Here is a 26,310-nt window from a genome sequence, read left to right on the forward strand (position 1 = left end):
AGTTACAAGACTGTGAGCAACTGCAATGTGACCTCGAAAATGTTGTGAGATGGACAGCAGGCAATGGTATGTTGATAAACGGGGTTAAAAGTCAGGTTGTGAGTTTCACAAATAGGAAAAGTCCTCTCAGTTTTAATTACTGCGTTGATGGGGTGAATGTTCCTTTTGGGGATCATTGTAAGTATCTAGGGGTTATTATAAGGAAAGATCTTCATTGGGGTAATCACATAAATGGGATTGTAAATAAATGGTACAGATCTCTGCACATGGTTATGAGGGTGTTTAGGGGTTGTAGTACGGATGTAAAGGAGAGGGCATATAAGTCTCTGGTAAGACCCCCAACTTGAGTATGGTACAGTGTATGGGACCCTCACTAGGATTACCTGATTCAGGAACTGCCCTGGGTGATTTCCGACAAAAGAGTAACGTTACAAAAATGTTGCAAAGTTTGGGCTGGGAAGAACTGAGAGAAAGATGAAGAGCTGCTCGACTAAGTGGTATGTAGATCAGTAGTGACTGATTAAAACTAGGAGGACTTTTCTTTAGGTGATACTTAAGACTTGACTTTTCATCCAATTTACCATCATATCATTGGGTTTGCCAGGGTGATGGGTTCTCACCTGTTCTTCCAAACTGTTTTCTTGGAAAGGTCATCTGTGAGTGGAGAATCAAGCTACTCAATAATGACATTAGTTTGAGCAATGGATCCACAGCAGTGAACATTGTTTGCCTTGCTTCCGCAGATAATCTAGTCCTAATGGCAGATGACCTAAACATCACCCATGATCGGGTTGAAACATTATAAGAAATAGCTTAAGCTGTAGATCTCCAGATATCTTTTGAGAAACTGAAGTAATGATGTCTCGCACTGCATTGCTCGATACCAAATATAAAAAAATCAAAGTACCTTGGGAAGATCATTTCCTTTAATGCATCAGAGAAATAAGCTCTGAAACATCAGGCTAAACTCTGTAAATTCACTTATTAGTCCATTAGTCCAGATCGATCTCATGGTAAGCCAAATACTGCCCCTACACTGAATGCCTGGCCCTTGCTCACCAGAGGGGGCGAGAGGAGGAAATCCAAATGAAGGAGAGGATATACCTAAAAAAGAACATAGGCCCATGTCAAAATTCTGAGGAGGATTATCGCGTAAAATCAAACGAAGATGGTTCATGTTTGTGGGTTACTGTGGTCACGTCCTAGTTCGTGAACCATGGGCAACATCTGAGTGGCCTAGTAAGTAGTCCTGAGAGTCGGGATACCAGTTGCTATGGAATGGGAGTGGGCATCTCGGACATATTCTGAGTCATGGCCCTCCTTGTGCTCAGGCGGCTAGGACTATACAATTCACCGGTGGTCCATAACCCGTTAGAGGAGAGATCCTCACTTGGACTATGTGCAAGTAGGGTAGCATCCTGCTTCATGAATTTACCGAGCTCAGAACATTTTAAGCAAGCCTCGGACCTATGGGAGTAACAAAGTCCCACTCCCATTTGACAGGCCAGGGACTCCTTGGAAACAACTTGGCGAACGAAATGGAATTTGATGGAGAGCTATCAATATTAATGGGGCTTATGGAAGAAAGAAAGCAGAACTGGCTGAGTCTGCAAAGAGGACATCTGGATGTGCTTGGCGTAAGTGATATTTGGGTAAGGGGAGATAACGAGGAAGAGATAGGAGATTATAAAGTATACTCGACGGGTGTTAGAAAGAGAAGGGCAGAGTCTGGGGTAGGGCTCCTTATCAGGAATACCATTGCACGCAACATAGTTTCTGTTACACACGTAAATGAGCGAATGATGTGGGTAGATTTGTCAGTTGCAGGAATTAGGACTAGAATTGTGTCCGTGTATTCACCATGTGAGAGTGCAGACAAGGATGAAGTTGACAAGTTTTATGAAGCATTGAGTGACATTGTGGTCAGGGTCAACAGCAAGGATAGAATAGTGCTAATGGGCGATTTCAATGCGAGAGTTGGGAATAGAACTGAAGGATACGAAAGGGTGATTGGTAAATGTGGGGAAGATATGGAAGCTAATGGGAATGGGAAGTGTTTGCTGGACTTCTGTGCTAGTATGGATTTAGCTGTTACGAATACATTCTTCAAGCATAAGGCTATTCACCGCTACACATGGGAGGCTAGGGGTACCAGATCCATAATAGACTATATCTTAGCAGGCTTCAAATTCAGGAAATCTGTTAGGAATGTATGAGTTTTCCGCGGATTTTTCGATGATACAGACAACTATCTGATCTGTAGTGAACTAAGTGTCTCTAGGCCTAGGGTAGAGAAAGTGAAATCTGTCTGCAAACGAATAAGGGTACAAAATCTCCAGGACGAGGAAATTAGACAGAAGTACATGGATATGATTAGTGAGAAGTTTCAAACAGTAGACAGTAAGCAGGTTCAGGATATAGAAAGTGAATGGGTGGCATACAGGTATGCTGTAGTAGAATCAGCAATGCCTAGGAACAACTGTGCGTAAAGATGGGAAAAGGCGAACATCTTGGTGGAATGATGAAGTGAGAGCGGCTTGTAAACGTAAAAAGAAGGCTTATCAGAAATGGCTCCAAACAAGGGCCGAGGCAGACAGGGATTTGTACACAGATGAAAGAAACAGAGTGAGACAAATAGTTGTTGAATCCAAAAAGAAGTCATGGGAAGATTTTGGTAACAACCTGGAAAGGCTAGGTCAAGCAGCAGGGAAACCTTTCTGGACAGTAATAAAGAATCTTAGGAAGGGAGGGAAAATGGAAATGAACAGTGTTTTGAGTAAATCAGGTGAACAAATAATAGATCCCAGGGAATCACCGGAGAGGTGGAGGGAATATTTTGAACATCATCTCAATGTAAAAGGAAATCATCCTGGTGGTGTTGCGAACAGCCAAGCTCATGAGGAGGAGGAAAATGATGTTGGTGACATTATGCTAGGGGAAGTGGAAAGGATGGTAAATAAACTCCATTGTCATAAAGCAGCAGGAATAGATGAAATTCGACCTGAAATGGTGACGTATAGTGGGAAGGCAGGGATGAGATGGCTTCACAGAGTAGTAAAATTAGCATGGAGTGTTGGTAAGGTACCTTCAGATTGGACAAAAGCAGTAATTGCACCTATCTATAAGCAAGGTAACAGGAAGGATTGCAACAACTATCGAGGTATCTCATTGATTAGTATACCAGGCAAAATATTCACTGGCATCTTGGAAGGGAGAGTGCGATCAGTCGTTGAGAGGAAGTTGGATGAAAACCAGTGTGGTTTCAGATCACAGAGAGGCTGTCAGGATCAGATTTTCAGTATACGCCAGGTAATTAAAAAATGCTACGAGAGGAATAGGCAGTTGTGTTTATGTTTCGTAAATCTAAAGAAAGCATATGACAGGGTACCGAGGGAAAGGATGTTTACCATACTGGGGGACTATGGAATTAAAGGTAGATTATTAAAATCAATCAAAGGCAGTTATGTTGACAATTGGGCTTCAGTGAGAATTGATGGTAGAATGAGTTCTTGGTTCAGGGTACTTACAGGGGTTAGACAAGGCTATAATCTTTCACCTTTGCTGTTCGTAGTTTACATGGATCATCTGCTGAAAGGTATAAAATGGCAGGGAGGGATTCAGTTAGGTGGGAATGTAGTAAGCAGTTTGGCCTATGCTAACGACTTGGTCTTAATGGCTGACTGTGCCGAAAGCCTGCAGTCTTGGAACTTGAAAATAGGTGCATTAAGTATGGTATGAAAATTAGCCTCTCGAAAACTAAATTGATGTCAGTAGGTATGAAATTCAACAGAATTGAATGTCAGATCGGTAATACAAAACTAGAACAGGTTGATAATTTGAAGTATTTAGGTTGTGTGTTCTCCCAGGATGGTAATATAGTAAGTGAGATTGAATCAAGGTGTAGTAAAGCTAATGCAGGGAGCTTGCAGTCGTGATCAGCAGTATTCTGTAAGAAGGAAGTCGGCTACCAGACAAAACTATCTTTACATAGGTCTGTTTTCAGACCAACTTCGCTTTACGGGAGCGAAAGCTGGTGGACTCTGGATATCTTATTCGTAAATTAGAAGTAACAGACATGAAAGTAGCGAGAATGATTGCTGGTACAAAGAGGTGGGAACAATGGCAGGAGGGCACTCAGAAAGGGGAGATAAAGGCTAATTTACGAATGAAGTCGATGGATGAAGCTGTACGCATAAACCGGCTTCGGTGGTGGGGTCATGTGAGGCGAATGGAGGAGGATAGGTTACCTAGGAGAATAATGGACTCTGCTATGGAGGGTAAGAGAAGTAGAGGGAGACCAAGACAAAGATGGTAAGACTCGGTTTCTAACGATCTAAAGATAAGAGGTATAGAACTAAATGAGGCCACAACACTAGTTGCAAATTGAGGATTGTGGCGACGTTTAGTAAATTCACAGAGGCTTGCAGACTGAACGCTGAAAGGCATAACAGTCTATAATGATAATGAATGAATGAATGAATGAATTAATTAATGAATGAATCAAATGACGAGCTGAACTTTTAAAAGATCTCCCTTTTATGAGGAAGTGCTGTCATATAATTTACAGTTATCTGTCTCAACTGTTTAACACCAGAATTTGTTGAAGCATTCTCATTCTGAAAGGACGAAAGCAGTAATTACACCTAGCTATAAGCAAGGGTACATCTCACAGATCAGTATATCAGGCAAGGTATTCACAGGGATTTTGGAAGAAAGGGTGCTATGAGTGGTTGAGAAGAAGCGGGACGAAAACCAGTGTGGTTTGAGACAAGTGGCTGTGAGGATCAGATTTTTAGTTTGCACCAGATAACTGAAAAATGCTACAAGAGGACTAGACAGTAAAATGACTGTATGTTTCATAGATCTAGAGAAGGTATATGAGAGTACAAAGGGAAAAGATGTTTGCCGTACTGGGGGACTCCATTATTTAATGTTTATATTTTTTTATATATATTACACAGATGATAGGAGTAAAGCAATAAATGAGAGATTATATTTTGAAGACGATATTACACTGTATAAAGTAATATATAAGTTACAACATTGTGAGCAACTATAAAAAGACTTTGACAATGTTGTGAGATGGGCAGCAGGCAATGGCATGATGATAAATGGCGTTAAAAGACAGGTTGCGAGTTTCACTTACAGGAAAAGTCCTCTCAGATTTAATTACGGCGTTGATGGGGTGAAGTTTCCTTATAGGGATCTCTAAGTACGTAGGTGTTAATATAAGGAAAGATCTCCATTGGAGTAATCACATAAATGGGATTGTAAATGAAGGGTACAGATCCCTGCACACGGTTATGAGGGTATTTATGGGTTGTAGTAAGGATGTAAAGGAAGCGGCATGTTCCGTAAGTCTCTTGTAAGACCCCAACTAGAGTACGTTCCAGTGTATGGGACACTTACCAGGTTTACTTGTATCGAAAAAAGGAATAATTCCAAGGAAAAGCAGTTTGATTTCTTCTGGGTGACTTCCATCGAGTGTAACGTTATGAAAATTTTGCAATGTTTGGGCTGGGAAGACTTGGGAGAAAGGACGCAAGCTACTGAACTGAGTGGTATATTTGGAGCCGTCAGTGGAGAGATGACGTGGTGAGTGGTGTTTTTAAAAATAGGAAAGATCACAATATGAAGTTAAAATTGAAATTCAATAGAACAAATTGGGACAAATATTCATTTATAGGAAGAGGAGTTAGGGGTTGGAATAATTTACCAAACGGGGATTGGATTAAGGATAGATTATAAAAATCAATGAAGGGCATTTATGTTGACAATTGGGCTGCAGTGAGAATTGATGGTCAAACGAGTTCTTGGTTCAAAGTACTTACAGGGGTTTTAATAATAATGTTATTTGCTTTACGTCCCACTAACTACTTTTTAAGGTCTTCGGAGACGCCGAGGTGCCGGAATTTAGTCCTGCAGGAGTTCTTTTACGTGCCAGTAAATCTACCGACACGGGGCTGTCGTATTTGAGCCCCTTCAAATACCACCGGACTGAGCCAGGATCGAACCTGCCAAGTTGGGGTTAGAAGGCCAGCGCCTTAACCTTCTGAGCCACTCAGCCTGGCAAACAGGGGTTTAGAAAAGGCTGTAATCTTTTACCTTTGTTCATGATAGTGTACATAGATCATATCCTGAAAGGTATAAAGTGGCAGGGAGGGATTCACTTCAGTGGAAATGTTGTAAGCAGTCTGGCCTATGCTGACAACTTGGTCTTTATGGCAGATTGTGCTGAAAGCCTGCAGTCTTGGAACATGAAAATAGGTTCAGTGAGTATGGTATGGAAACTGGTCTTTCCAAGACAAAATTGAAGTTGGAAGGTAAGAAATCCAAGAGAATTACAGTATATGTCCGACTGGGGATACAAACCTGGAACTTGTAGACAATTTCAAGTGCTTATGATGTGTGTTCTCCCAGGATGGTAATATAGTGAGAGAGATTGAATCAAGCTGCAGCAAAGCTAATGTGGTGAGTTTGCAGTTGTGATAAACAGTATTCTGTAAGAAGAAAGTCACCGAGAGTCAGCCGTGCAGATAGGGGTACAGAGCTGTAAGCTTGTATGAAGGAGATAGTGGGCTGAATCCCACTATCAGCAGCCCCTACAAATGATTTCCAATGGTTTCCCATTTTCACACCAAGCAAATGCTGGAGCTATACCTTAGTTACAGCCATTTCCCTTCCACTCCTAGCCCTTACGTATTGCATTGTCGCCATAAGAACTATCTCCGCCAATGTGATGTACAGAAAGAAAGAGGTCTAGTCCTGGACAAACTATCTTTACAAACCAAATTTGCTTTATGGGAGAGATAACCGGGTGCACTCGAGATGTCTTGCTTATAAGTCAAAAGTAACAGACAAGAAAGTAGCGAGAATGACTGCTGGTACAAACAGGTGGGAACAATGGCAGGACGGCACTCGGAATGAGGAGATGAAGGATCAGTTAGGAATTAACTCTATGAATGAACCTGTACGCATAAAGCAGCTTCAGTGGTGAAGTCATGCGAGGTAAATGGGGGAAGACAGTTTACCTAGGAGAATAAAGGACTCTTATGGAGGGTGAAATGAATAGAGGGAGACAACAATGGTTAGACTGAGTTTCTAATAGTTTAAAAATACCTAAATGAGGCCTGAGAACTAGTAACAAATAGAGGACTGTGGCAGTGGTTAGTAAATACACAGAAGCTTGTATAGTGATTGCTGAAAGGCATAACAACCTATTATTATTAATTTAAGCTCACTAAGGAGCGCTGATGACTAGTTCTTCCTCGATGCTCTTCTTTGTTCCCAATATCTCTTGAGCCCTGTTGATAATTTTTCCTTTCTCTCCTGCGAAAGGGGCTTCCGACTTCTAGGAACTCTAGGTGGTGGGGTCCAAGACTGTACCATAGCACAAAATTTGGAACGATCTTCTATATCAATGTCTGAAATCCCAGCCAAATCCAAGTCCTTCTGTACTTCATTAAGCCACAAGCTTCCAGTCTTGTAGCTTTTAACCAAAGAGAAGATCTTCTTGGTAAGCCTGTTGCTGTCCATTTGTCGTAGGTGTCCGTAGAACTTAAGCCTCCTACGTCGCATGCTGGTATTGGCCAATTCTAACTGTCGATACAGCTCAGAGTTCGATTTAACTCTGTAGGCTCCATCTGGGAGCAATCTCGGTCCATGAATTTTCCTGAGGATACGTTCTTCGGCTTTCTCTACATCATCCATGGTACCTTTTTTGTTCATCAGGAGGGTCTCTGAGGCATACAAAAACTGTGGTCTGACAAGAGTTTTGTAATGACACATCTTAGCATTTCTTGAAATGCACCTCTTATTATAATGGTTGTAGGATAGTTGGTACGTTGCATTGAGTTTGTTACACCTTTCTAGGATGGATGTACCGTCTCTACCATTGGGGTGGACCCATTCACCAAGATAGCGGAAGCGACTGACTCTCCCAATCATTCCACGTATGGTCGTCAAAGGGGGGTTTCCAGGATGCCGAGTCTCAAAGTACTTAGTTTTGTCGTACGATATGTGTAATCCTGCCTTCACCGCTATCTCATGCAGGGCTTTGATAGCAATGACAGCATCCTTAGAGTTGTTGGTTAGGATTGCAATGTCATCAGCGAATGCTAGGCACCTGATCTCAATCTTTCGGGTCCCAGCTCCAATGGCAACTGGTTTGATTTCTAGATTCCTCAGTGTACATTCCCAGTTCTTGATGACTTTATCAAGCACTGGGTTAAACAGAATGGGTGAGAGGCCATCACCCTGTCGTACTCCAGTTTTTATCTTGAAACTCCGAGATAGTTCTCCCCTGAACTTCACCTTAGATGTTGTATTCGTAAGAGTCTGTTGGATGAGGGTGTGTGTGTTGTAATTAACACCTCGTTCTTGCAGTACGGAGAAGAGTGTCTGGCGGTCGATGGAATCATAAGCTTTTTTGAAGTCGACGAAAACCACAGCGATGTTCATACTCCTTACTTGTTTTAGTTGGAGAATGGTTTTTAGATTGAAGATCTGCTCGGTACAGGACCGTCCCCGCCGAAATCCTCCTTGATATTCACCAATCGTTCGATCACATTGGCTTTCTACATTGTCCAGTAAAATCCTTGACAGCACTTCGTATGCTACTGACAGCAGAGATATCCCTCGGTAATTGTTGACATCACTGCGGACACCTTTTTTATGTAAAGGGTGATTGATAGCTGATTTCCAGTCATCAGGGATCCTGCCAGTCTCCCAGCAGTCGATCAAGATCTGGTGTATGGCCTCTGTGATTGTATTTCCACCTGCTTTTAGAGCTTCCGCAATGATGCCATCTTCCCCGGGTGCCTTGCAGTTCTTAAGATGTCTGATGGCATTAGCAACTTGCTGCATTGTTGGTGGGTTAGATGGGAGGTGTATCTCTGGAGGATCTTCAACAGGTAATCTTTCCGTGGGCTCTTCGCAATTGAGCACCTGCTCAAAGTAGTTTGCCAAAAGTTCCACGTTCCGGCGGTTACAGGTGACCAACTCCCCGTCAGTATTCTTAAAGTGAAGACATTGTGGTTTATAACCCAAGAATTCCTCTTTGTAAGCCCGATAAAAGTTTCTGGTGTTGTACATTTTGAATTCTTCATCTAACTTCTCCAGTCTTGACCGATCGTAAGATCTTTTCACACGTCTGATGGTCTTACTCGACAGTTTCCGCATCATTCTGAAATTTTCCCAGTCTTCCTTTCGTTTAGTCGAGTACCACTTCGTCCACGCTGCGGCGCGCTCATCAACTGCAAGATCGCACTCAGTATTCCACTATCTATGTCGTCTCTTCCTTCGAGGTTGTCCGAGGTTACTGGTCGTTTCGCATAGGGTGGACTTCAGTTGGTTCCAGTCTTTCATATCTTTTTGCAAGATGTCAGTTGCAAAACGTTCTTTATTCTCCGACAGGAATTGGGGATCAATCCTTGGTGGAACTGTGGTAGAAGGTATTCATTTGGGCAGTAATCTGATCTTTATTTGTGTGAAGAAATGGTCAGAATCAACATTCCAACCTTTACGAACTCTGACATTCATGATCTCCTTCCTGCATTTTACACTGATTGCAACATGATCGATTTGAAATGATCCTATAGCTGCGTTCGGTGATTGCTAGGTGGTCTGGTATTTTGCCTTTCTGGGGAAAACTGTGGACATGATCTTCAACTGATATAATCTACACAGTTCAATTAAGCGCTTGCCGTTGGTGTTTGTTCGTCTAGGTGCTGTGTAAGGCCCCAGTATATCTTGGTACTGTCGTTCTTTTCCCAGTTGAGTGTTGAAGTCACCTACGAGTATTTTGACATGGTGACCGGGGATCTTACCGATCTCGTCTTCTAGCATCTGTCAGAAACTTTGGACCTTTTCAGGGTTCTTCTTATTGTCATCATTAACTGGAGCATGTGCATTTACAATAGAGTATCCCTTGTTGCCACATCTTAGAGATAACACAGAGATGCGTTCGCTAGCTGATGCAAATCCGATGACAGAATCCATTATATCATGTACTAAAAAACCTGTACCAAAAACGCTGGAGCCATGTGTGTTCTTAGACACTGGTTTCCCCTTGATTACTCTATAACCTTCTGACTCAAAAGCCACATCATCAGTAAATCGGGTTTCTTGGACTGCTGTTATTGCAATTTTGCGCTTATGCAGGATGTCGGTCAATTGCTTGAGTTTTCCGGACTTGCAGAGGGTTTGAATATTGATGGTTCCAAAGTGTATGACAGTTTTGGGTCTCAATAGGTTGGTAATATTGGGGAACTCCGACTTTCCCCGCACGATGAGGTCAGGCTCCCCAGAATCCGAAGGCCTGAATGCGCCACCATTGGTGACGGGAGATTGGATACTCCCTGGGGTAGTGACATCTGCGTCGTTGTTTACCATCGTATGCGAACTAGTAAAGAAATTTACTAGGGGTGAAGACCAAACACCTTCAGGGTTGGCCATTCCGAATCTTATTCAGGAGTGTTGATTACAATGGGGTCGCCACTCCCAAAGGCATTTTAGAGCTACTGCCAGCAATTATTTCGGCCGCCCCTTACATGGGGAACAGACGCCCTTGCAGGCACCCCTGACATGGGAAACAGACGCTGCTACTGCCAAGCGTACTTATATTATTCCCTAAGCACTGGGCTGCCTCTTCCGCAATCTCCACCATTCAGAAGTCCATCTTTTCTGCTGTACATTCCGTTGAGGGCTTCACTCGTAACCCTGAGCTGGGACCCTTACCAGATGCTACACACTGGGTCAGAAAGGAAGACAGCCATTTAACGTTACTGCATGCATGTATGTTGTGTGTTTCTATAATGCATGAGCATTTCCGATGATGCTGAAGGTTGGCCAATGCTACTGTACATTGTTGTCATACCTGCCAACTTTCAAAAACAGAAATCCAGAAGATCCTAAAGCACAAAAATTTTAACAGCACACGGATGCGTCGCAAAATCTTGAGACATGGTGAAAAAGGACGGCAAAGGGGGTGGGGAGAGTTTATAAACAATACTAATACAAGTCAAATACATGTTATGATCACCCCTGAAATTAAATACTTAACATGTATTTAAGTATTAAAAATCCGTCCTCGAGTACGATCCGTCAACGTTACTGCATGCATGTATGTTGTGTGTTTCTATAATGCACGAGAACTGATATTGGTTCTTTCCGCCAAGCTGAACACACGTTCAAACTCAGCATTGCTGTGCGATAGTCAGAACAGAAAGCATTAGCCTGGATATCCTATCAACACCATCAGCTGCTTTCCAGCTTCACTCTGAAAAGTGGTGGCAAAAGGGGCTCTGGTTAAGACGCAGCAGGTCGTTATGCTACTTGGGATCCAGAACGGGTAAAAAAAAAAAAAAATGCAATGTAAATATTAATCTTATACCAGTTGTATAGTATCATTTGAAGTAATTCCACATACTGTATATCAGTTGACTATATTTGTAAGTAGTACACGAGATATTATAAGTAGAATTTTGTAAACAATATAAATTTATTAAGGATGAGTTGTGTGTTTAATAGAAAACATTGTTAGCGTAAATTGTATAATGTTGTATTATAGGAAAATTTTCTTCTCTTGTCGATTTGATATTGGTGCTTGACAATAATGTGTTTTAGTGTACCATTTGCCACCAAGGTAGATACCTCATTTGCAAAATAAGAGATTTTGATTTTGATTTGATTTGATTTTGATGTTCATCACGTGAGCCCATTCGGTGTCATCTGTCAGATTCACACTCTCAACAGTAGCACAGTCGTCAATCTGAAGAGCTACAAATTGGTTCTGAAGCACATTCATTGCATCCTCAACCGACTCAGTGTCCTTCCTCGGCAACAATGATGGAAATCTTTCTATAAAGAACTGTACAGAAGAAGACTGGGCATCTGCAACCTTTGCACGTTTCAAGTACTTCATCCTTGGGAGGGAAGTTGTTAGTAATATAATCACATGCTGTGCAGAAGTAACCCCTGGCAGATACAAAGAATGTTGATTTATCTCTATCATTAAGTTTCTTCACAAAGTTAATTGTCTCAACGCCAATGACTAGCTCATAATTGTCTCTCAGATTCTCAATAGAATGTTATGGAACTTTTAATAAAAGGGAACTTTTGATCACTGCTGGTTTAACAAATATGGAAAGCAGCTGCTTTAACAAGTTCATCATTAGATCTAGTGGTTTATGAATGTCAGGGGAAGCACTTTGAAGTGTAGAAAAAGGAATGACAGCATACAGGAAGGCACAGTATGTTATTTAAGCCTGATGACAGAACCATTTAAAAAAAATTATTCACAATTTTGAATCATTGTTATTCTTTAGCACAGGAGTGTCAGATTTTGAGACACATGCAAATCTTTTGGAAGCGACCAATTCTGACGACTCAGTAGCTTTCCTCCCTTCATGGTATTTGGAACTACCAGGCTCGGCTTTTGGGATCGTAAATAATGTTAAGCTAGTAGTTGATGCAAATTGAACATTAACAAGCACCTCATCTTTAAAGAAACCAAGTAGTGGATCCCATTGCTCTAACAGCCTCTGCAGACACCTTCCTAATGACAGCCATCTTGTGCAAACATGTTTTATTATTTTCTTTGTTTCCTTGTTGTGAAGCTCTTGGAATTTCTTAAGGCATTCCTTCGTCTTACAACTCTTTTCTAATTAATAGAAGCTGTCGACTAATAGTTCATCAACTTCAACACACAAACTGGTTCCAACTTTCTCAGCAGCCAAGTTAATTAAATGGCATGAGAAACCCAGTACGAAGACAGATGACTGTGCTTCCCTTAAAACAGCAGCAACTCCATTCTACGCTACACAATTTTGAATTGGTATTTTGTAACACACTAACTGTGAAATTACCAAATTACCAATATTACATCCCATTGAATCACCCACCAAGGCTGGGACAGACAACACTGAGCTAACTAACTTTTCCTTCTTTGCCACAAAACAGGTGACAACAATAGGTAAAGCTTAGCATTACTATTATTGCTCCCATCCGTAGCTAGAGAAAACGCTTCACGCTGCATGTAACCAATGAGTTCACTTCTTGAATCCGTAGCCATTTCTTTCAAAATGTGTGTGGTTTTCGTACGACCACAGCAATATTTTTTTGCAATTTCTGAACGTGGAAACATTTTTCTAAACAGAGCACCAGCATAATCACCAGCAGCTAACGGGATATTATGTTGAATTAAAAATGAAGTGAACAAGCACTCCGCTCTTACTATATCAAGGTCCACTCCACAAGAGGTAAAAAACTAATTAATTTTCTGACTGCCATCCTTAAATTTTGTACTGGAGACTTGTTTAACAGATTTAACATGATTTACTAATTCTGTTCTTCTTCCGTGAGAAATGATTTTATCACACGAGCACACAGAACAGAATGTGAATATTTCGCCTTTCCGTGAACATATAAAACAAGGAAATTCAGCAGAATATGCCTCCCGAAAAGACTGATATCGTTTCTTAGTTGAACTCATTACGAACACCACTAAAAATACCAAATCGCTTTCAAATTCGTCACACAATCCCGCGAGTTTCAGAACTACCGCCAAGGTTACTCACATCCACACACAAAGCAAGCCTTTCAGTTGCTACAAAGCACATTGCAGTTACTAAAGTTGTTATATAAATTCACAGCCTGCTACTTTTCACTGATTTCCTTTCCTCAAAATCACAGTCAGCTACTTGTTTAGGAACATCTCAATGAATGAAGTAACAGTCGAGGTCGAACAGGTGACAAAAGCACGGTGATAGTCGATAATGTGATTATCGATACATTTACCGGTCAAATTTCAAACACTGCAGCTTTTATTATCGGCTACTATCGAAAGCCACACAAATCAGATTTGACCGCAGAAAGCAAAAGCAAGCGTGAATAATCAAAATCCGTACAACCGTAAAACACACTCAAAATCCGTACATTTTATGGAAAAACCAGGACACTTGGAGGGTGTGCATCTGTGATATATGGTATTATAGCATTTGCATGTGATGTGAAATCTACACATGAGTGGCTAAATACAGAAAGGGAACATGTCCAGTATGACAAATTTTAGGGAAATGACTAAAAACAATATTATGTCCATACGGTACTTAGTATTATCTTTGTGCTAATGGGAGATTAAAGGCATATTATCGGAATGGTTTTACATGGATTTTTAGACATCCACCATAACAAACACTCAGAATCATCACTAGAAGTTTTGGGACATGTTCCCTTTCTGTACTTAACAATATCACTTTTTAAGTATATTTAATTATACTGGCCGGGGAGTACAAAAAGCATGGATTTAGTTTATGTGATTATTTAATTATGCATAAAATACACTTGATTTCACATTATGTTACATTTAAGAAATGTTATATGCCATTACGCCAGACCAGAGGTTAGGGAAGTGTTCTCTTGTATGTCACTGTCATGACGTCATGGTGTATGATGTTACACTAGTCTGTTGGCCAATCAAACAACTCTCTCCAGAAAACGTTGTGTCTGGAATGTACTGTTCACATATCCGTAGATCTTCTCTCTTCTGCTTCAGGTGGCTTATTAAGCCACCAATGAAATCGCTAGTCATCACATACTCTGGTTTGGTGGAACAATGTTCAAAATAGAAGTACTTGGAAACACCAAACGATTTCTTGTTCTGACTTGGAACATTATTTCCCATTGAAAAATCTGAGTAACAAGTTTTCTTAAACAAACATGGCCACCATGCTTTTCAGTTAATAATACTGTCTTGATTAACTTCAAAAACATTGAACTTTTTCTTCTTGATAGATGCTCTTTGTACGAGTTCACAGTATTGTTTAACTGTGTATATTCTATCTGCCTTACGAAATATTTTCTTAATGAGACCGAAGTCCCTATCACAGGGCAGAAATGAGTGGCCCCTCTGGGGAAAGTACTGTTTTATTACCCTGAACCGGCCTGTTTCAGCTAAATCCATCAACATTCTTATTAAAGTACTGTTTTTATTTTGTCCAGGACAGTTATCACTGAACAAGTGAAGTTCTGATATGCTTGGGCTTACTTCATTGTCAATGTAGCCTTTCAGGAAACTACACAATTCATCTGGTGATTTTTTTGCTATCCCTTCATGATACACATAACATTTCATATTGTGCGTTCTCAAATTATGTATGCCAAACGTATTCACACATAACTGCCTGTAATAGTATATGTCTTGCACAGGAATACGTGGCAACGAAGCAACTCTTTTGGCACTATCACACAGAAACGTATTCTTGATTTTAAAAGCGAGTTCTTCACAAGTATTGCAGGTATCCTTTTCAGGTCTGCCAAACCGCAGATAAAAGTTCTGTTTAAAATACTTCCAGTAAAACTGGTACTTTACCTTAGAATCAGGATACAGTACCTTAAACATTTCATACATCTCCTTGACAGATAATCTTGCCTCTAAATATTTTATTTCTGTTCCCGCATAATGTGAAGACTCTGTGGGAAAAGACGATATATAATCATGAATTTGACGGCACATATTTCCAGAAATAACATTTGCATTTGATGATTTAACACGTAAATCACTGGGTGATTTTCCCTGTTTTAGAAGTGTCACCGAACAATAAACCCTCTTAGGTGTTACACCATGAGCTTGCTGAAATGCAGTTTTGCAAACTCGAACACAGCGCGATCCACAAAGCATGTGATACTTTGCAGACAGAGATCTTGGTTTTTTTTATTTTAGAATCTTCCCTAGAACGTTTCCGTCTCACTTCTTCCATTTCTATGAGTCGTCGTAGGTGTATATCCTGCTCATCTTGTGTGTTCATTCCATTGAATGTTTACATGATTTGCAGCATTTCTTCGTCCGTAACGTCAACCAAACAGCGGCGTCGACATCTGTTGAAAGAGTTCAATAACTTAGGAGTCAGCTTTAACATACGACAACAATATTTCCAACAACAGGACTTGGAATAATATGGAGAAACAGTTTTAGGTTATACATACCCACATCCAATATATTTATTTCTTCCAGGAACATTTTTGCCTGCCCAGTTCATGTAAGGCTCACCCTTCAACCTAGCAACTCGAGTTACATTTCTCTTATAAGGATCGGGATTCCTTACACCTTTCTTTCTCTTTCTGTCTGGAGGACTACACATGCCATGCTCACTTGAAGTAGCCATTTTCCATAAATCAAATAAACCTTCTTTTGTTTTATCAGAAGGAGCTGTAGATATGACAGGTCTACCAATCGTACAAAACTGTTCTCTGTAGAAAGGAAACATGTACAGGACATGTTCTCTTTCTGCATCAAATGCATATTCCTCATGCTTATTTCATACATGTCTACTTATGTAAGAGATTCCCTTTCTATAGAGAACGAAGCAGCTAGGTCCAAAGATGCCATTTCCGGTTAAAAATAGTTTCCTGAAAAAGTGGACATGTTCCCTTTCTGCATTTACCTATTCACATGGAAGTAGAATGAGTTCAATTACATGGTACCCTTATATTACATTCACCTGTTCTTAGTGAAAACCTGTACGCAACAGAAAAAGAATGTTGTGCCATATAATTCTGATGTGTACAGTTTTCACTATACCAGGTTTTTGATTTCTATGTTTGTAACTTTAAGAGTGGCTATCAAAAATATCCTTCGATGTTCAGAAAATAACTAAAACAGGACTAGCATTTAAACAGCTAGCACAGGCATTTAAATCACCCATCTATTACATGATAGCAAATGTGTTTGAGTAAATTTCTTAGCATTTCTTTTAACCTGAACTTAAGAATAAACATGCACATTCAGCTACTTTCCGTTTGCCAATATCAATATACGAGGGGGTACCCAAAAGTAACCGGAATAGCACTGACGTGGACGAAGCTTGTGTAGTACGTATTTCTGCCACTAGGCGTGTATAGTGCAACTCATTGCCAGTTCAGTGTCACCTGTGTTGTTCTGTTCATCTGCAGCGATTGTTTTTGCTAGTGCAGGTTTTTTTGTTTTGTTTTTTTTTTTTATGGCAAATATAAGCGAACAACGTACAAACCTTTTATTGGGAAGTTTTAAGAAGATTGTGCAACAGTGTCTGTCAAAAAAAAAAAAAAAAAAAACGCTGAGATTTGTGGCAGACAGGAGACTGGATCATCCATCATCCACCACGACAACGCACATGCACACAGCCATCTCTGTTTGAGAGTTTTTGGCTAAAAATGGCATGGTTCCGCTGCCCCACGCCTGACCTGGCTCTGTGTGACTTTTTCTTATTTCCACGCATGAAGACACACCAATTTGACAACAATGAAGAGGTCAAGGAAAAAAACGAGGGAGGTGCTGTCGGCCATTTCTAAAGATGACTACAAAAAATATTTCGAATAGTGGAAGAACTGGTGGGACAATTGTGTTAGTTGTAATGGAGAGTATTTTGAAGGGGATAAGGTTGCTTTGTTAAAAAGTTGAAAATATATAGCTTTTAAAAAATAATTCAATTATTTTGGATACCCCCTCGTATGACAATGCAGTACTTTCACTCGTACCCAATAACAACGTGGAAGTGAGGTCATATGGATCTAGGATGCTAGGTAGAGAAATACACTAACTGCTAAGGTTTTAGGGCATCACGTCAAGGTTGCCAACACAGTAACTACATAAAGAAGAAAACCATCTCTCAAAAAAAAAAGCCTATAAAAAACTAATTAAAAATTGGAAAGAAGGACACTTTAGCACCTCTATGCTTAATATTATCACTTCAAACACAAAAAAGACCAACACAAATCACACAAAAGAAAATGGAAGAGTGCATTATGACATCTGCAGAAGGAATACAAAAGAAGCATAACAGGTGCATTACCATGTAAAATAATGTGTACCTATAAGGAATGTCACTGCCATGAAATAAAATATTGAGATTCTTTTGCCCCTTTTTAACAACAATCACCACCAAAGCACTCTCCATCTTCAGAGCTGTGCAGGAAGTCACACGATCAAAAGTAGCACGGAAAGCACAAAACTAAACTATTACATGTCAACTACAAGTTATGGTCCTGTGTGCGGGAGGGGGAGAAAGTCAAACTGGTTGTACTTGGAAAGTCGAAAATTACGGTGTCCGACATTCACTTTTCTTTAAGCAACTGGAAGTAGGGGCATGGAAGAATTTTCTATGACACTTAAGTTACTGTTCTTCGTGGAAGACGGGGATAAAGTTAAGCTGGGGCCTGGAGACACTTCCACTTATCACTAAGCAACTGGAACACCAAGCATGGAGAGAATATAACACTTTGATTCTTGTTCATGAAAGAACATTAAAACAGTTAATTGATCTTGAGTAGGAATTCAATAACTGTGTTAACAAATGGTGGAAATGAAATTCAGGCACAAAGGTAACATCTACAGAGCTATCACTTACCGAAGTACCCACTCGATCATAGTGCATTCAGAATCCTGCGAGGTAGTTGTAAAAATCGCCATTATGTGCTCCCACGCAGAAAATAAAGCAGTTACTTTGGCATCGTATATTTTCTTGGAGTCCATAAGTGTGGCCTCCAAACCCTAAAACAAAACAATTTCACTAATTCTTACATGGAATGACTAGATTTTACTAGTTCTAAAATGTATACCATATTATAATTTTATTATCAATGTAGCAAATATAACAGCAATTTGTTGAATATCTACCAGTGCCACATTTTAGCAAATGAAATCAAATCAAGACGAACACATTTTCATGTAGTCAACACAGGCAGGGAAATAATTATTCCACAATTGATGACACAGCGAACACAGTACCTCTCAGACAGTTAACCCATGCAGGAACACAAAAAGCGTTAAATTTCAAATTCATTTTTTTGAAAGGGAAGTGTCTTCTCGGTCCTTATCAGAATCACAACCACACATGAACATCACACATTAATGTGTAACAGGAAAACCAAATATACATGAATGAAATTACACCTTATGACAGGTGAACAAATATCCCACATTTGTATGACGTTAGAGATACCAAGAACTAATTAAGCAGGATACCAACACAATCTCTTAGGCAATTTTATACAAATCCTACTGAGAGGATGATTTCAAATATCCACATATATTTGGAAAGTTATCCTAGGCATGTGTAAACATTTTTGCTGGAGTCTGCCTCCGTAACACAGCAGCTATGACTGCCACATAGTATGTTGAAAATGGGTGACCAATAGTACAATTTAAATGAGTGTTTATAGTAATAATTTTAATATTTCAGTTGTTTAAAAAATGTAGAAAATAGGAAATGGTTAAGTGTAGCCAACTACTAATACCAAGTAGCTATGCTGTACTTGCTAATAGTTGAATGCTGTATGCCAAGCTCTCACTAACAGAGTTTTCATCACACCAATTTGGATTTTTAAATAATTACAGTAGAAGTCCGTTATAGCGAGAATTCACAGCAGTGAAACATTTACTCGCTATAACGGATTGTCGCTATATCCGATTTTGTATAAAAGTCGGAAAACCCTTCATGCACATTAAGATCGGTATGAAATGGCTATCAGTTTGTTCAATACTTGCATTTCCGCAGATGATATCCCCACTACGGCTTACTTGTTTGTTATTTTTTGTAATCCGATACTACGCGCAAGTATATGTTTAATTTCATTCTGAAAAAAAAAATAGTACCGTATTTCTCCGAATCCAAGATGAACCCCACTTTTTCCTTCAAAAAATTTATATCAGACTCAAAAAGAAGTCTGTAAAATCATTTGAATGCATTTTGTATAGTATGCCTACGCATTTTTAGACTATTTTTGGACGCCGAAAATTGACTTTCGTCACGCCGTATTTTTTTTTTTTTCGCGGCTGCACAATTATTCTTTATTTCCGCGGGTTTAAGGACCGTTAACTTAACATTGGCATCATAATACCGAAAAGAACTCGTTGAAAATTTTCCAGCAATACCTATTCCATGTGTCTACAATACAACCATCCATCAGGAAATTATTCTTGCTGTCTATAAAACTGTTACTTTTACGCAGCGTCAGATATAACCGGCTGCCGCTACACGCACGTCTCGCTTGTCGGGATCGGCCAAATTCAGCGGCTAGCGATGTATAGGCCTAATCGCGAACGTTGAAAGTCAACGAACGAGTTTAATGCGCCACGGTATGGCCATTCCGCCCTTGCGTTTTTCGTGCACATACCTCACAATTTCATCTTCGACTTCTTTAAAGCGTCCTTGTTGCGGACCACTGAATGCATTTTTTGTGCAGTACGCATTTTTTTAGTTCTTTGTCTTCACGCTAACGCCAAATATTAGCTTTAGTTAGGCCTATGCCGTATTTTCTTGCGGCTGCACAATTATTCTACATTTCCGAATGTTTAATAAACATTAACTTAAAATTGTCAACATAATATCGACTAGAACCCGTTGAATATTTGCCGAGAATACCTTTTCCACGTATCTTTACAATACGACTATCCATCACGAAAATATTCCTGCTATCTATAAACCTTAATTTTACTATAAGCGTCAAGTACAATAGACGCGTTATGGCTCTGCCAGTGAGTAGCCATGGCTTTTCTAAGAATTCGAAGGGTCGCATGATGCCATTCTGCAGATGTGAGAAACACACAGGCACTATACAACCGGTTGTCCCGGCTATTGATGTGTGGTAAAGAGGCGGTCGTTTATTGTCAACGAGTTCTGTGCGCGTGTGAAAAGAAGCAGCATGGTTACCGCGGTAGTTGCCAGTGGTATCCATTAACTTACTGTTAGGCCGCGAATGCAACAAACCTTGAGTTTTCGCATAAGATTCTCAAAGAAAAAGAAAAAAAAGAAAGAAAAAATACCGAGAAATACGGCATCACTCTAGAGATTTCTGTGGTAAACACCTCAGCTATCTTCTTCAAACAGCGTCACCTAACCTAAATGTATATGTAGCCTATCATGAAAAAATATTTGAAAAGCATGTAGAGAAATAACCTCCTCGCGAAAAATTTACATGTAAATAGCCGTAACTAGACGCGAGAAGATATGAAATATCCTCTGAAATCAGTGATGTACTCTGCCATATCTTGAGGTGTATCACATTCTTACTTAATTTCCGTATATAACATTAAAATTAACATATCGTTTACTTCAGTCTTTACTTTTAGCGAGTTAACAACTGCTATCGGCCACGTTATTTACGCATTTATTACGGAAAACGTGTTATCCTCTTTCATTTCGAATTTTCTTTAGAGAACAGCAGTCGATGGGTATTACTAATCAACTCCAACATCGCCTTTGAATGTCAACGAGAGAGCTCGCAAATGCACAAAGTGAGAAAACTATACTGTACCGAAGATGCTGATCGAATTTTGTTGCGAACGTTTCAGTTTTCTTATTCAAACAGCGTCACGTACGGTATCCTAACTTAACCGTACTATACGTATGATGAAAAAACACTTCAAGCGCCAGTAGAGAGGAATTATAACTTTCTCGCTATAAATTTTCATAATAGCCTTTCCGTAATTCAACCAGACGCGACAAAATATAAACTAACCTTTGAAATCAATTAAGCACTCTGCCATATCTCGAGGGTGGGTAGGAGATAGGGATCTGCGCTCAGATGGCCTTCATTTAAACCGCAGTGGTACGTATAAGTTAGGAAATTTGTTTGGAAGGGTAACAGGGAGGTACATTCAGGGAAACGGGATGGCCTAGGGAGCGGTGATAAGGGAACAGGGAACTGGAAATCAAGTAGGGATGGCATAAAATTGTAGTGTTGAACTGTAGAAGTATTGTAAGGAAAGGAATAGAATTAAGTAATTTAATAGATATATATTTACCAGATATTGTAATAGGAGTTGAATCATGGCTGAGAAATGATATAATGGATGCAGAAATTTTCTCACGACACTGGAGTGTGTATCGTAGAGATCGGAAGGGTGGGAGGGGGAGAGTTCATTCTGGTGAAAGGAGAATTTGTAAGCTACGAAAAAGTTAAAGATGAGACACATGAAATTCTAGCTGTAAGGCTCATTTCTAAAGATAATAGGCAACTTGATATATTTGGAGTGTACAGATCGGGAAAGGGTAGCACTGACGCGGATTCAGAATTATTTGATAGGATAGTCAGCTATGTGGGAAACGACATGGAAAGAAATTTGATTGTAGCGGGAGATCTGAATTTGCCAGATGTCAATTGGGAAGGAAATGCGAACGACAGGAAGCATGACCAACAAATGGCAAATAGGTTAATATGGGAAGGACAGTTGATGCAGGAAGTGATGGAACCAACCCAAGGGAAAAATATCCTGGATGTGGTGCTGATAAAACCAGATAAGCTGTATAGAGAAACTGAAGTAATAGATGGTATTAGTGATCATGAAGCTGTTTTTGTGGTTGTTAAAAATAAATGTGATAGAAAGGAAGGTCTTAAAAGTAGGACTGTTAGGCAGTACCATATGGCTGATAAAGCAGGCATGAGGCAGTTTCTAAAAAGTAACTATGATAGGTGGAAAACGGTAAATAAAAATGTAAACAGACTCAGGGATCGGTTTAAAGAAATTGTTGGGGAATGCGAAAACAGGTTTGTACCATTTAGGGTGGTAAGGAATGGTAAAGACCCTCCTTATTATAATACAGAAATAAAGAGACTAAGAAGGAGGTGCAGACTGGAAAGAAATAGAGTTAGAAATGGCTGTGGAAGTAAGGAGAAATTGAAGCAACTTACTAGAAAATTGAATCTACCAAAGAAGGCAGCTAAGGATAACATGATGGTAAGCATAATTGGCTGTCATACAAATTTTAGTGAAAAATGGACGGGTATGTATAGGTATTTTAAGGCAGAAACAGGTTCCAAGAAGGATATTCCAGGAATAATTAATGAACAAGGCGAATGTGTATGTGAAGATTTTCAAAACGCAGAAGTATTCAGTCAGCAGTATGTAAAGACTCTTGGTTACAAGGATAATGCCCAGATAGAGGAGAATACTACAGCTAAAGAAGTATTAAAATTTACATGTGATAACAATGACATTTACAGTAAGATACAAAAGTTGAAAACTAGAAAAGTGGCTGGAATTGATAAGATTTCTGGGGATATACTAAAGACAATGGGTTGGGATATAGTACCATATCTGAAGTACTTATTTGATTATTGTTTGGTCGGAGGAGCTATACCAGATGAATGGAGAGTTGCTATAGTAGCCCCTGTGTATAAAGGAAAGGGTGATAGACATAAAGCTGAAAATTACAGGCCAGTAAGTTTGACATGCATTGTATGTAAGCTTTGGGAAGGCATTCTTTCTGATTATATTAGACATGTTTGTGAAATTAATAACTGGTTCGATAGAAGGCAATTTGGTTTTAGGAAAGGTTATTCCACTGAAGCTCAACTTGTAGGATTCCAGCAAGATATAGCAGATATCTTGGATTCTGTAGGTCAAATGGACTGTATCGCGATTGACCTGTCTAAAGCATTTGATAGGGGAGTTAGGGATTGGAATAACTTACGAAGGGAGATGTTCAATAAATTTCCAATTTCTTTGAAATCATTTAGGAAAAGGCTAGAAAAGCAACAGATAGGGAATCTGCGACCTGGGCGACAGCTGTCGACGGGTATTACTAATCGACTCCGACATCGCCTTCGAATGTCGACGAGAGAAATCGCTAGTGCACATAGCGAGGAAACAACCCCGAAGGCAATCGATCGCATGCAATATCATTGCTGGGGTGCATAAATATCGTTAACGGAAAAAATTGCGCGCGCTTAATCGCTCACAATAACGGATGCGCCAGTGATAGTGTTCTCGCTGTAACTGAAGGACGATACACAGTTTAATATAGGAATTTTGAAGGGACAGAAAAGAGTCGTCGCTATATCGGAGTTCTCGTTATATGCCATACTCGCTATAGTGGACTTTTACTGTATTATTCTTTACAAGACAGGAAAGGGAAGAGCTGGAGTGGGAGGGAAGCAGCCGTGGTCTTAAGGTATAGCCTCAGCATTCGCCTGGTATGAAAATGGGAAAAAACAGAAAATCAACATCAGAATGTGTTTCAAACCCATTATCTCACGAATGCACGCTAACAACTACAGGGCCCAAACTGCGCAGCCAACACATTTGGTCTAACAAAGATCAGTAGTACAGTAAACCTGTTTATCAATATAGCAGATCATAGGGTTGCCAATAAAAAAAAAAAACAACTTCACTCTTGTTTGTTTCAATGAATATGTTGAAGGTAGTGGGAAACTGTGATCCACAGAGACATAAAACAGTTTTAGAAAAGAGAAATGCAACTGACTGAGAATATAAGGAACAGATGATTTTTAAGGCAGTCATGACATCATCTATATTTTAATGAATGAAGGGCTGAAATAAGATAATCTTAACGTACTACTTATCACAGACCTTGACCAGCACACGGAAAAGAGCAGCTTCACACAACTCATACAATATGTATTGCAAATAATACTGGAACAGTTTTACCTGTCTATTATTTCTGTAGCAAATAGCTTTCACTGAGCTATACGCCTAAAATTAAGACTGGTGTTCATCGATTATCAATGATCTGCATTTAGGGCTGTTAGCCAGGTGGCAGATTCCCTATCAATTGTTTACCTATGTTTTTCTTAAATGTTTTCAAGGAACTTGGAAATTTGGCAAACATTTCCCCTGATATCACTAGCCTGCAAAATAACCCATTTTTTCCTCCGGTAAAAAGTTTAATAGGTGATCTTGCCTAACTTAGGTGTGCTGATTACAAATTTGCTTTCCGTTATCCCGTATCAGGTATGGATTTTTCACAGCAGCTTCATCATTTCCTTTAATATCATGATTTTTATTACATTTCACTAAATTTTGACACCCCGTAAGATCTGCAAGAAAATGCTTTAATAGGTGACTGTAAATGACTTGCCAGCAAAATAAACTTTTCTGAGGTCTGAGATGATATAGGCGATTGTAAATTTTATCACACTGAATGCAGTGCCAGTCTGGTTTCGTTAAAAGTATACAAAGCATCCAATACAATTTCAAACTGACCCCAACCTCCACCATGGTAGTAAATTTTCCATACAGTACGTCATAATATTATGTATTCCGACAATCTTTAAGACTGGCAATATTTTTTATATGTGATAAAATTATTTTCATATTTTCATTTATTTGCATAATACAAGAATTTTAGGATCTCTCTTTTTTATTGATATCCTGATAGAGAATATCTGTTTGGTTTTTTTTCCACTGAATTCTACGCACTAATAAGCCTCCGTGGCTCAGACGGCAGCGCGTCGGCCTCTCACCACTGGATACCGTGGTTCAAATACCGGTCACTCCGTGTGAGATTTATGCTGGACAAAATGGAGGCGTACAGGTTTTCCTCTGGGTACTCCAGTTTTCCCTGTCATCTTTCATTCCAGCAACACACTCCATTATCATTTCATAGCATTTATCAGTCATTCATCACTTTGGGAGTGGCGACCCCACAGTACTAATAGCCTATACATGGTTCATTCATTACATCCCTGACCTGGTCAAAGATTGAAAAACAGGTTGTTCATTTTCTACACACTAATATTAGCGATGTTTATGTATTTCAATGCCTGGTAAGAAATTTTGTAACATGATGAAATGAATTCAAATTTCCTTATATTTACATTACATATCGAACATCGATGTAGGCTACGCCTCTTCCTATATATGAATATTTGCCCCAATTTGTCCCCTTGAATTACAACTTTATCTCCTTATCTTCCCTACTTTTAAAAATTAACAGTCCACAAATGTAATTCTATGGCTTCTTTTTTCACTTACGGCTCGAAACATACCACAGTCTACGACCTTGTCTCCTTACTCCGAAGTCCTCCCATCCCAAAGTTTGCAACATTTTCATAACACTCTCCTTTTATATAAGTGTTAGGTTCTTCAGTCTGCCAAAACCAATTTTGAATAAATAAATGTATGAGCTATCTTATAAAGAAAACATGGTAACAGAATTTTAAGTTGTTTCTTTGTCAGTTACAATTCTGTTACATATGGTTTATTTTTCAGAGAGTTTATACATTTATTTATTTCAAAATTAGTTTCAGCAGACTGAAGAATCTTACAGTTATACATTAGCTTTAGTTTCACTTGAGCAATTCTTGTCTGGCGCATCCATGTTGTGGGGGTGGGTATCCTCCACATCAGTAGGCTGGTGTGAAGGAGAGCTAAGTTCAGGCAGGGACCCAGTCTCATGGGGTATAATGTGAAACCCATGCCCAGGGTCATGGGTGAAGACATTAACAGCATCTTAGGCAGAGGAGACCTTCGGAATGGCGAAGATGGTGGATGATGCAACCCATCCTCTCTGGGGAAAATTAGAAGAGGAA

The 26,310-nt window shown here is 39.7% G+C and overlaps 1 protein-coding gene across 1 annotated transcript in view; it reads right to left on the reverse strand.

The window, feature by feature from the left end:
* Positions 1-26,310, reverse strand: part of LOC136863534 (serine-rich adhesin for platelets) — a 584,023-nt gene that overhangs the window by 258,930 nt on the left and 298,783 nt on the right. Inside the window, exon 5 of the mRNA XM_067139919.2 lies at positions 18,384-18,526. Within this exon, the coding sequence (XP_066996020.2) occupies positions 18,384-18,526 (143 nt within the window). The remainder of the gene's footprint in view (positions 1-18,383; positions 18,527-26,310) is intronic.

The sequence above is a fragment of the Anabrus simplex genome, chromosome 2 (assembly GCF_040414725.1).
Source record: "Anabrus simplex isolate iqAnaSimp1 chromosome 2, ASM4041472v1, whole genome shotgun sequence".
Taxonomy (NCBI): Eukaryota; Metazoa; Arthropoda; class Insecta; order Orthoptera; family Tettigoniidae; genus Anabrus; species Anabrus simplex.